The 12264-nt window shown below is 43.7% G+C and overlaps 1 protein-coding gene across 1 annotated transcript; it reads left to right on the plus strand.

The window, feature by feature from the left end:
* The first annotated feature begins 11062 nt into the window (after positions 1-11062).
* On the plus strand, positions 11063-11829 carry LOC138907717 (uncharacterized). The gene is made up of 2 exons (XM_070198324.1): positions 11063-11315; positions 11447-11829. The coding sequence occupies exons 1-2, from the start codon at positions 11063-11065 to the stop codon at positions 11827-11829; spliced, it is 636 nt and encodes a 211-aa protein (XP_070054425.1).
* The last annotated feature ends 435 nt before the right edge of the window (positions 11830-12264 follow it).

Genomic DNA, 12264 nt, shown 5'->3' on the forward strand with positions numbered 1-12264 from the left:
TGTTGATCTACCAGGTATGCCACCGGATTGGGATATTAATTTCGGCATTGATTTGGTGCCAGGCACCCAGCCTATTTCTACAACACCTTATCGTATGGCTCCCAAGGATCTTAGAGAGTTAAAGGAGCAGCTTCAGGAGTTGCTAGAGAAGGGGTTCATTAGACCTAGTGTGTCTCCTTGGGGCGTACTAGTGTTTTTTATGAAGAAGAAGGATGGGGGTATGTGGATGTACATTGATTACCACCAGTTGAACAAAGTCACCATTAAGAATAAGTACTCGTTGACGCGTATTGATGATTTGTTTAACCAGTTCCAGGGTGCCAGGGTGTTCTCTAAGATCGACTTGAGATCTAGGTATCATCAGCTGAAGATTCATGCTTTGGATATTCCAAAGATGGCATTTTGGACTAGATATGGCCATTATGAGTTTTTAGTGATGTCCTTCGGCTTGACTAATGCCCCGGCAACATTTATGGACTTGATGAATCGAGTGTTCAGGCCGTATCTTGATTCATTTGTCATTGTCTTCATTGATGACATATTGATCTACTCACGTAGTATGGAGGAGCACGAGCAACATTTGAGATTAGTGCTTCAGACCTTGCAGGAGCAGAAGCTTTATGCTAAGTTCTCCAAGTGCGAGTGCTAGTTAGATTCCGTGGCCTTCTTGGGGCATGTTGTATCAGGTGAGGGTATTAAGGTAGATCCCAAGAATATTGAGGCAGTCCAGGGTTGGCCTCGTCCTACCACAATGACCAAGATCAGGAGTTTCTTTGGGTTAGCAGGTTATTATCGTCTGTTCATGGATTGCAGTGCCCTTGACTAGATTGACCCAGAAGGGTGCTCCATTCAGATGGTCTAATGATTGCGAGGCGAGCTTTCAGAAGCTCAAGACTGCTTTGACTACAACACCGGTATTAGTGTTGCCCTCCGGTTCGGGGATGTATACCGTGTATTGCGATGCTTTGCTCGTTGGCTTGGGTTGTGTATTGATGTAGGAGGGGCGAGTAAGTGTATATACTTTACGTCAGCTGAAGCCCCACGAGAAGAATTACCCTGTGCATGATTTGGAGTTAGCCGCGATAGTTCATGCTCTCAAAATCTGGAGGCATTATCTCTATGGGGTTTCCTGTGAGGTTTACACCGATCATCGCAACTTGCAGCATTTGTTTAAGCATAGGGACCTTAATTTGAGGCAGCGCAGGTGGCTTGAGTTATTGAAGGACTATGATATTACCATCCTTTACCATCCGGGCAAGGCAAATGTGGTTGCAGATGCCTTGAGCAGAAAAGCTGAGAGTATGGGTAGTTTGGTCTTCATTTCGGCAAAGGAGAGACCATTGGCTTTGAAAATGCAGTCCTTAGCTAATAAACTTGTGAGGTTGGATATTTCAGAGCCCAGTCGAGTTCTTGCATGTGTTGTGGCTCAGTCTTTGTTACTTGAGCGGATCAAGGCTCGTCAGTATGATGATCCGCACTTGTTGGTTCTCATAGAGAGGGTACTACAGGGTGGTGCCAAGGAGGTTAGTATCAGTCCGGATGGTGTTCTGTGACTCCAGGGTCGCCTATGTGTTCCTAATGTTGATGGTTTAAGGGAGAAAATTCTAGAGAAGGCGTACAGTTCTTGGTATTCTATTCATCCAGGTGCCACGAAGATGTATCGTGATCTGAGGCAGCATTATTGGTGGCGATGGATAAAGAAGGACATAGTTGGGTATGTGGCGAGATGTCTAAATTTCCAGCAGGTCAAGTATGAGCACTAGAGGCCAAGTGTCCTACTCCACTAGATGGTTATATCGGAGTGGTAGTGGGAGCACATCAATATGGTCTTTGTCGACAGGCTGGCCAAGTCGGCACACTTTATTCGTGTGGTGACTACTTAATCTTCAGAGAGGTTGACCCAGGTTTACATTCAAGAGATTGTTCGGTTGCATGGTGTGCTTGTTTCCATCATATTAGATAGAGGCCCTCAGTTCACTTCACATTTTTGGAGAGCAGTACATAGTGAGTTGGGTACACGAGTAGAGCTCAACACAACCTTTCATCCACAGGCCGGCAGATAGTCGGAGCGGACAGTTCAGATTCTAGAGGTTATGCTCAGAGCATGTATCATCGATTTCGGAGGGCAGTGAGATAGATTATTGCCCTTGGTCGAGTTTGCTTACAATAACAGTTATTAGTCCAACATCAAGATGGCTCCATTTGAAGCTTTATATGGTCGATGATGTCGTTCGCTCATTGGATAGTTTGAGCCTGGCGAGGCTAAGTTATATGGCACTGATCTAGTGAAGGATGCCTTAGAGAAGGTAAAGTTGATTCAGGAGTAGCTTCATACAACACAGTCCAGGCAGAAGAGTTACGCGGATCAGAAGGCGCTTGACTTATCATTTATGGTGGGCGAGAAAGTTCTCTTGAAAATCTCGCCGATGAAGGGCATCATGAGGTTCGGGAAGAAGGGCAATCTGAGCCCAAGGTTTATTGTCCCATTTGAGGTGTTGAGGCGAGTTGGGGAGGTTGCTTATGAGCTTTCTTTGCCTCCTAGTATATAGGTAGTTCATCCGGTCTTCCACGTGTCTATGCTCCGAAGGTATCATGCCGACATGTCACACGTGCTAGATTACAACACAGTTTAGCTAGATGAGAGTCTGGGTTATGATGATGAGCCAATTGCCATTGTTGACAGGCAGGTTCTCTAGTTGGGGTCCAAGAAGATTGCTGCGGTGAAGATTCAGTGGAGGGGTCAGCTAGCTGAGGAAGTGACTTGGGAGACCGAGGAGGACATGATGAGCAGATATCTGCACTTATTTAGCACTCTAGGTATGATTCTAGACCCGGTCGAGGACGAACGTTTGTTTAAGAGGTAGAGAATGTAACGATCCGACCGGTCATTTTGCTTTCTAGATCCCCTTTTCCCTAATTAAGACTCCCCGTATATGTTTTTACTGCTTTATGACTTGCGGGGATGGTTGGTTTAGGTTTGGAAGGGTTCGGATTGAAATCAGAACATTTAGTTCTTTAATAGTGGCCTAAGGTGGCCAAGTTTGACTTGAGTCAATATTTTGAGTAAACGATCTCGGAACCAATATTTGAAGGTTCAAATGGATTCATATGATATTTTTGGACTTAGGAGCGTGTTTGGATGTTGATTTGGAGGCTCGTAGGTCATTTCGGATTGAATTGGCGAAAGTTAGAAAGTTTGACTGGGAGTTGACTTTATTGATATAGGGGTCAGATTTCGATTCCAAAAGTTGAAATAGGTCAGTTATATCATTTATGAGTTGTGTGCAAAATTTGAGGTCAATCAAAGTTGTTTTGGAATGATTCGGTGTAGGTTTCGGAAGTCGGATGTTCATAGTTTCAATAGGCTTGAATTGGATTGCGATTTGTAGAATCGAAGTTGTTTGATGTGATTTTTGTCCTCGAGCAGGTCTGTTATATGTTTTGGAACTTGTTGATATACTCGGACGGGATCCCGGGGGCCCAGGGTGTGATTCAGATTGAATCAGATCATTTCGGACTTTGGTTGAACTGTTGAACCTGCTGAACCTGCTACTGTGTTGGTATCATTGCACCTACGGAGGGTTTGGCCACAGGTGCGGACATGCATGTGCGAGAGGAGTGACCGCAGAAGCGGCCTAGAGTGGGCTGAGAAGCGATCACATATGTGAGGGTTTTTCGCATCTGCGAGCTTGCATGTGCGAGGAAAGTGGCCGCAGATGCGGACGAGGCCAGGAAGGCCTGGGGTCGCAGGAGTGGAGGTTCCTCCGCAAGCGCAAGTGCGCAGGTGCGGACAGTTTCTGCAGAAGCGGTTGTGCAGGTGCGCATGATTCTCCGCAGATGCGGACTTGCCCAACCTTAGTGGGAACCACACTTGCGATTGATTTTATGCAGGTGCAATGTCGTAGGTGCGACCATAGGTCCGAAGAAGTGATTATCGATGGGCAATGGGTGTTTTTAATCCGGGACTTAGGCTATTTTCCACACACTTCCACTTGGTTTTGGGCAATTTTGAGAGAACTTTTGAGGGGGATTCTCATCAACAACACAAGGTAAGTAAACTCCACCCATTATAAAGTTAAATACGCGGATTATAGGTAGATTAAACATGGAAAGTTTGTGAAACTAGTGGGATTTTGTGAGGAATCTAGGGTTTTGGTAAATTTGGGATTTGATCACGAATTTGGTGGTGGAAATTGAAATAAATTATATATTTGAGTTCAGGAGGTCATGGGTAACTTTTATATTAAAATTTTTTCGGAATCCGGGTACGTGGGCCTAGGGATGAATTTCATGAATCTTCCAAATTGGGTTGGGTAACTTCTATAAAAGCTAAATTATGAACTTTCGAGTATATATTTAATAGTTTATATGACTTTTGATTAGTTTCGGAGTCCTCGGCGTCATTTGAGGAGTTCCAGTGAGGTTTGAGAACCGGATTGAGGACTTGGAATCGAGGTATTTATGCATTTATATTATTATTATTATTATTATTATTATTATTATTATTATTATTATTATTATTATTATTATTATTATTATTATTATTTTACCTCTAGTATGTGTCAATTTGACCCCTCGTCACTACTTCTTCGAGGTTAGACTAGATATTTACTGGGTACACATTATTTTTCGTACTCACGCTATATTTCTGCACTGATGTGTAGGTACTGAGACATGTACTATTAGTGGTCACGTGGGCGCGTAGCTGATTATCTACGGAGACTTAGTGGTGAGATGCTTGCCTTGCTACGATCTGCAACACCGGAGGCTCCCTCTATCTTATTTACTATTTCTGTCGATCACTTTCAGACAATAGTTGTAGTAGTGTATATTCTCTAGATTTTTCATGTACTTGTGACGCCGGGTTTTAGGGGATTTTTAGCATTTATGTACTGCTGTACTTATCATTTTTATTACTACAGTGGGTGTACTTTTTATGCTGGTATTTTGTTAAGAAAAGAGCATGTACGGTTGCATGAGATCTTACTTGTTTTTTCTATTAAAAAGAAAACTTTTGTTTTAAATGTTAAAAAGGGGTTAAATAAATAGTAGTTCCACTTGTGGTCTTGCTTAACGGCAGCGTTAGGTGCCATCACGACCTATTTTGGAGTTTTGGGTCGTGACAAAGGCGAAGCGCTACTCTTTTGGTTTCGAAGGAGTGCCATGTTCTCTCCAAGCTAGTGGAGCTCGCTAATTATATGAAGCCGTTGGCTTCAGCGAAGGATTGGAATAAGATGGGCTCCCTTTCTAGGGAGTGCTTGATAAACAATAACATGCACTGTTCGGAGCATTTATCATCATAACTTCTTTCTATCTTCTTTTCCATTTGTACTTGGCGATAATAGCCTAGATTCCAACCTTTTCCAGGCCAACCCCTTGCTTCTGAGGGCCTGCAAAGATTGATCCTGGATAAACAAGAACTTTCTTTTGAGCGGGATCGACTTTTAGCTGAAAGGAACCAGCTCGCCGAGCGCCTCCCAGTGCTGGAGGCAAAAGTTGCACAGATGAGCGAGCTTGAGGCTCGGTTACAACAACTTGAGCAAGATAAAATGGCCCATAGCCAAGAGGCTGCCCAATTTCATGAATATCTCAGAGAGGCTAAGGCTAAGTGGGTCGAGCTTCAGGATGCTGTAAGTACCACTGCCTAGTGCGAGTCTGCCTTCGAGGAACAAGTTAATAACTTGAAGTCCAACTTATGCTCCAAAACCGAGGAGGCCAATGCTTCCAAGGAGAAGAGGGCCAAAATCGAAGAGAGGCTAAAGAGGGTTATGGAGCAAAACCAGCTTAACTCAACTACCAATGTTGAGCTTGATTCCCGACTCAGAGCAATGAAGGCTGAAAGAGAAGAGCTCCAGGCCGAAATTGATAAGCTCTGAGAAAAACTCCAGGATCAAGAAGATTCCCTCGTCTTCGAGAAGACTTATTCTATGTACCATATGAAGAGGAATACTTTGGAGGAGGCCAAAGTAGGCATTGCTAATATTGACGATTGCATTGCCAAAGCCCGGGAACTGGAGTTAACTGCTCGTGAGAATCTTCTTGCTCGGTCCACTACAACTGACTCCTCGAATACTAATTTTGAGTATTCGAGAACCGAATGGGAGACCAAAGAGGATGACGGCCCCGAATTGGCAGGGGAACAACCTCCTTCCACCAGGGAGAATGAAGACTCTTCTCTCCCTTCAGGTTCTGGCAGCAAAGAATAATGCATAATTTTTTCTTTTATCTTTTATATTTATGCCAAAACTTTTTAATGAGTTTGGCACTTTAATCAATAAAAGAATTTTTCGCTTAAGTGTTGTACAAAAATATCCTTTTTACGTTTAGTTGATACAAGTTCAGGTATATTTGTTTCATCCGATAGCTTTCAATTTTGGGTATAAACACTTCCGGAATCTAACCTTTACTGTGAAGGTTTCATAAGAGAGGGCCCTTATGTTTATGGTGCTCTTGAAGAGGACGTCTCCTGTTCATTATGACACAAGCATTTGATGTTTTTGTTAACTCTCAAATGATAAAATGAATTAACTTATCGTTTGGACAAGAAATAAGGCAAGAATAAAAAGACTTTGATTTATTCCCTTCTATCTTTAAAAGTATATTCATGTTAAGAAATTAAGCTCAAAGTGACAATATGAAACATAAAATAAAGAATATATGTAGAGAGAGAGAGAGAACTTTCTTCTTATCAAGTATGTAATCCATGAGCCAAAAGTGCTCTATTTATAGTTAGAGAGGTTCATCATCAAAAACAAAGAATGAAGTTACATATTATATAGATGCATATGAATACAAGTGATTCATGTATGTGATGTAAGAATTAAATGGACAACCACTTTAGTTCATTGTATTCATAACACTCCCCCTTGGATGTCCATTTAAAATATAATATGCCTCGTTAAAACCTTACTAGGAAAAACCTAGTGGGAAAAAGCCTAATGAAGGAAAAAGAGTAAACATATCTTGTAATACGTATTGAGTGCTGCCTCATTAAAAACCTTACCAGGAAAACCCAATTGGGACAAAACCTTGGTTAAGGAAAAAAGAGTACAACGCTTATTGTACTCCCCCTAATGAAAACTTTATTTGATATCTCGGAGGCGATGCATTCCAATCTTATGTCTCAGCTTCTCAAATGTTGATGTTGTCAATGCCTTAGGTGAATAAATCTGCCAGATTATCACTTGAACTATAACGACCCGGCCAGTCATTTGGAGAGTTGTAGCTCCGTTCCCCCATTTACTGTTCATTTTGTACTTTATATCTGCTATGTGACTTTCCAGGGTAGTTGGTTCGGGTCCGGAGGTTTCGGAATGAATTGAGATACTTAGTCTCAAGGATGAAAACTTAAGTTGAAAAGGTTGATCGTATGTGTACTTATGTGTAGATGACTCTGGAATGGAGTTTTGATGGTTCCGTTAACTCCGTTCGGTGATTTTGGACTTAGGAGCATGTTCGGATTGTGATTTGGTGGTTTATTATTGAATTAGGCTTGAAATGATGAAAGTTGGAAATTTGGAAGTTTGACTGAGAGTAGACTTTGTGGTTACCGGGCTCGGATTGGGGTTCCGGGAGTTGGAGTAGGTCCGTGGTATCATTTGTGACTTGTATGCAAAATTTGAGGTCAATCAAACATGATTTGATAGGTTTCGGCGTCGTTTGTAGAAGTTGGAATTTCCTTAGTTTCAATAGGCTTGAATTGGGGTGTGATTCATGTTTTTGATATTGTTTGATGTGATTTAAAGGTTCGACTAAGTTCGTATCGTGTTTTAGGACTTGTTGGTATGTTTGGTTGAGATCCCGTGGGCCTCGGGTTGATTTCGGATGGTTAACGGATCGAAAATGGGACTTAGTGCATTGCTGAAGCTGGGACTCTTCTTGTGTGATTGCATTTGCGTGGGGTTGACCGCAGGTGCGATGCCATAGATGCGGCTGGATTTGCACAGGTGCGGAGCTGGGCTGACCTGGGGCAAGACGCAGGTGCGATGGGTCACCGCATCTGCGAGCCCGCAGGTGCGAGCAAGGCTCCGCAAATGCGGAGTTGAGGGGTGAGGTCTATTTTTGCAGAAGCGGATAGTGGCCGCAGGTGCGAAAAGCCTGGGTAGATTTTTATAAACTAGAGTTCCGAGATTTTCACCATTTTAAACATTTCAAGCTCGGGATTTGGCGATTCTTGAGAGGATTTTCGGGGGATTCCTTGAGGTAAGTCACTTGTGGTCTATTTTATTCAATAATTGTGTTTCCCCATTGACTTTCCCACCTAGTTTGTGTGTATTTAAGGTGTAATTTGGGAATTTGAGGCTAGGGAATTGGAGAGTTTGATTTGGGGATTTGGGTGGCGATTTGGTGTCGAATTTTGAAACATTTGGTATGGTTGGACTCATGGTTGAATGGGCTTTCGGCTTTTATGACTTTTATCGCATTTCGAGATGTGGGCTCAGGGGCCGGCGTTTGATTCGTCTTTTGACTTTTTATTAATAACTTAGTGTTTCCTTATGGAATTGATTCCTTTAGCCCGTGTTGATTGCATCGCATTGTTTGTGGCTAGATTCGAGTCATTCAGAGGATGTTTCGCGAGGCAAAGGTGTGTTAGAGTAGAGATTTGCTCAGATTGAGGTAAGTAACACTTCTAAACTTGGCCCCGAGGGTTCGAAATCCCGAATTATGTGTTATATGATTGGTGTTGAGGTGACGCACATGCCAAGTGGCGGGTGTGTGGGTATGCACCGTAAGAACTGTGACCTAGTCGACTCCATGGAACTGTATAGTGGATTTATCTTGTTGATATCCGTGTTTTCATCATGTGATAAAGTAATTGAGCTGCAAATCATGCTAGAGATCATATTTAGCCTATTGCTGGTACTATTGGGACCCATAGTGGTCGTTTCCTTGCTATTGACTTATTGATTACATTGAAATTTTGTACTCAGTCAAATTTATTCATTGCATATCATATCCCAATCTTCGTTGCTATTTATTGCTATATTATATCATCATTTTTGGGCTAGTTTCACGATATTGTGAGCCCGAGAGAGAGAAAGACTGGAGAGATTGATGACTGAGTGAGGCCGAGGGCCTAATTGAGAGTGACAGTTATGGGATCAGGCCACACGCCGTAGCATGTTTACTGATTTATGTCTGGATTTGGCTTATTATAGCGCTTGGGCTGAAGGAGCCCCTCCGGAGTCTGTACACATCCCCAGTGAGCGCAGTTGATTATATTGAGGGATGGATCTTCCCTGGAAATGGATCTTGTCTGAATTATTTATATTTGGGGATGGATCTTCCCCTGGGTTGGATTGGACTTATACAGTACTGAGTGATTGAGTGTCTGTTGATGTATATATATGTGGGATGGATCTTCCCTGGGCTGGATTAGCCATATACAGTACTGAGTGATTGAGTATTCTGAGAGTGTGAGTACATGAGGCTTTCAACGTGGTGCATCACATATAACATATGCATTAGCACGTAGATGTAGAGTGGTCGTACTCCTCATATCATTCAGAATTGATCTATTTTACTTGAATTTAGTTTAACTATTGAACTTGAAAGCATGCCTATATTTTTGTACTGTTATTTCTATATTTAACTGTACCTACTGAGTTCGTCATTACCTTTCAGTCCAAAGGTTAGATTTGTTACTTATGAGTTGGTTGTACTCACGCTACACCCTGCACCTCATGTGCTGATCTAGGTGCTTCCGGTCACGGCAACTGCTGAGTTGAGGAGTTCGGACCTTCGGAGATCATGGAGGTAGCTGCTTGGCATTCGCAGACCTTGACTCTCCTCCATTATCTTCCCTTTTATGTTTCTGTTTTTGTTTCTAGACGGTGTACCGGACTATATCTTTATGTAGATGCTCATGTACTCGGTGACACACCGATTTTGGGAGAGATTTTGTATTGAATTATGATTTCTTACTCTATTTTTAAAAGGTTTTTCCTTAATTTTAACTGCTCCCATATCTTTCAAAGCTTTAGAGTGTTGGAAATATCTGTGTAGTCATCTTGCCTAGTACCATGATAGGCACCATCATGACAGGTTGATTTTGGGTCGTGACAAGTTGGTATCAGAGCCAGGTTACATAGGTCTCACAAGTCATGAGCATGTTTAGTAGAGTCTTGCGGATCGGTATAGAAACATCTGTACTTATCTTCGAGAGGCTATCGAACCCCTAGGAAACTTCACATTCTTGTATTCTTATCGTGTGAATTTGTTGATTTCGATCACTAAAATTCTATTGTTCTATTCTCTCACAGATGGTATGGACACGTGCTATCGGACAGGACGGCCAGCCACCAGTACCACAAGCTAGGGCCACGAGAGGCTGGGGTCGCGGTCAGGGCCGCGTTAAGGGCAGAGGTGCAGCTTGAATAGCAGCTAGAGCTGCACCTGCAGATCCATCAGTTGCTCCAGCTCAGGAGCAGGTTCCATATGTGGTTTAGCCAGCAGGGCCAACTCAGGCACCAACTATGCCCATTGTGATTCCAGGCCTTCAAGAGGCTTTGGCCCAGATATTGACTGTTTGCACTAGCCTTGTTCAGGTGGTTTCGGCTGAGGCCACGCCAACCACTTCTCAGGCCGGGGGAGATACTTATACCGCCGCCGCCCGTACTCTAGAGTAGGTGATGCAGGGACTTCAGACACCGGGGGTACTACCAGCCCAGCCGATTGCAGCTGCTCAGGCCCAAATGGGTCCCGTTATGACTGATGATGAGGAAAGGAGACTTGAGAGGTTTGGGAGGCTCCAACCTCCATCATTCAGTGGGCCCGAGTCTGAGGATGCCTAGGACTTTTTGGACAGGTGCCAGTGGATTCTTCGTATGACAGGTATTCTAGAGACCAGTGGGGTCTCATTCACTACTTTTTAGTTTACTAGGGATGCTTTCAGATGGTGGGAGGCCTATGAGAGGGGCAGGCGAGTCGGTGCAGCACCACTTCATGGCATGAGTTCTCCATTCTCTTCTTGGAGAAGTTCATGCCGCAGTCTCGCAGGGAGGAGCTGCGCAGACTGTTTGAGTAGCTACGTTAGGATGGCATGTCTATGACTCAGTACAAGATGAGGTTTTCAGAGTTGGATCATCACGCAGTTTGGTTGGTTACCACTGATAAGGAGAGGATTAAGAGGTTCATTGATGGCCTCACATATCAGCTGCTGTTGCTTATGACTAGGGAGAGGGTATCCGGGGGTACTTTTGATGAGGTGGTTGATATTGATCGGCAGATAAAGATGGTCCACAGTCAGGAGCGTGGTGAGCGGGAGGCCAAGAGGCCTCGTGGATTGGGTGGTTTTAGCGGTGTTCCTTCTGGGGGTTAGTTCTACCACATCAGGGGGCGTCTTTATAGGCACGCCCAGATGGCTCGTCCAGTTCACCTGGTGCATCATCCAGCCATGGTTCATACAATACTCATCAGAGTCAGTCATCTCTCAGTGCCCTTCCAGCTCAGAGTTCATCCCGTGCTCCATCAGTTCATGGTTCATCTGTAGCAGGTCCTTCTGATAGTTATTCTACTTCTCGGGGTCTGCCTCAGTACTCACCGCCATTTGCAAGGACGGGTTGTTTTGAGTGTGGAGATTTGGGTCACATAAAGAGACATTGTCCCCGCCTTTCGGAAGGTCCAGCTCAGCAGAGGAGTCAGACTATGAGTTCAGCACCAGTTACTTCACCACCCGCCCAGCCATCTCAGGGTAGGGCTCAGGCAGCTAGAGGTCGCCCTAGAGGGGGAGGCAGATCAGGTGGCGTTCAGGCCCGATTCTATGCTATACCTGCCAGACCAGATGCTGTTACTTCAGACGCAGTGATCACATGTATTGTCTCAGTATGACATAGGATGCTACTGTATTATTTGACCCTGGTTCCACTTATTCATATGTATCATCGTATTTTGCTCATTATCTGGATATGCCCCGTGAGTCCTTAGTATCATCTGTTCTTGTATCTACGCTAGTGGGCGACACCATTGTCGTGTATATCGGTCGTGTATAGTGACTATTAGGGGATTGAAGACTAGAGTTGATCTCTTATTGCTTAGTATGGTCGATTTTGACGTGATCTTAGGTATGGATTGGTTATCTCGATGTCATGCATTTCTGGATTGTCACGCTAAGACTGTGACATTGGCGATGCCGGGGTTGCCAAAGATTGAGTGGAGAGGTTCTCTAGACTATGTTCCCATTAGAGTGATTTCATATTTGAAGGCGGATGGTTGGGAAGAGTTGTTTATCTTATTTGGCCTTTGTGAGGGATGTTGATGCTAATA

Source organism: Nicotiana tomentosiformis, chromosome 3 (assembly GCF_000390325.3).
Source record: "Nicotiana tomentosiformis chromosome 3, ASM39032v3, whole genome shotgun sequence".
In the NCBI taxonomy this organism is placed as follows: Eukaryota; Viridiplantae; Streptophyta; class Magnoliopsida; order Solanales; family Solanaceae; genus Nicotiana; species Nicotiana tomentosiformis.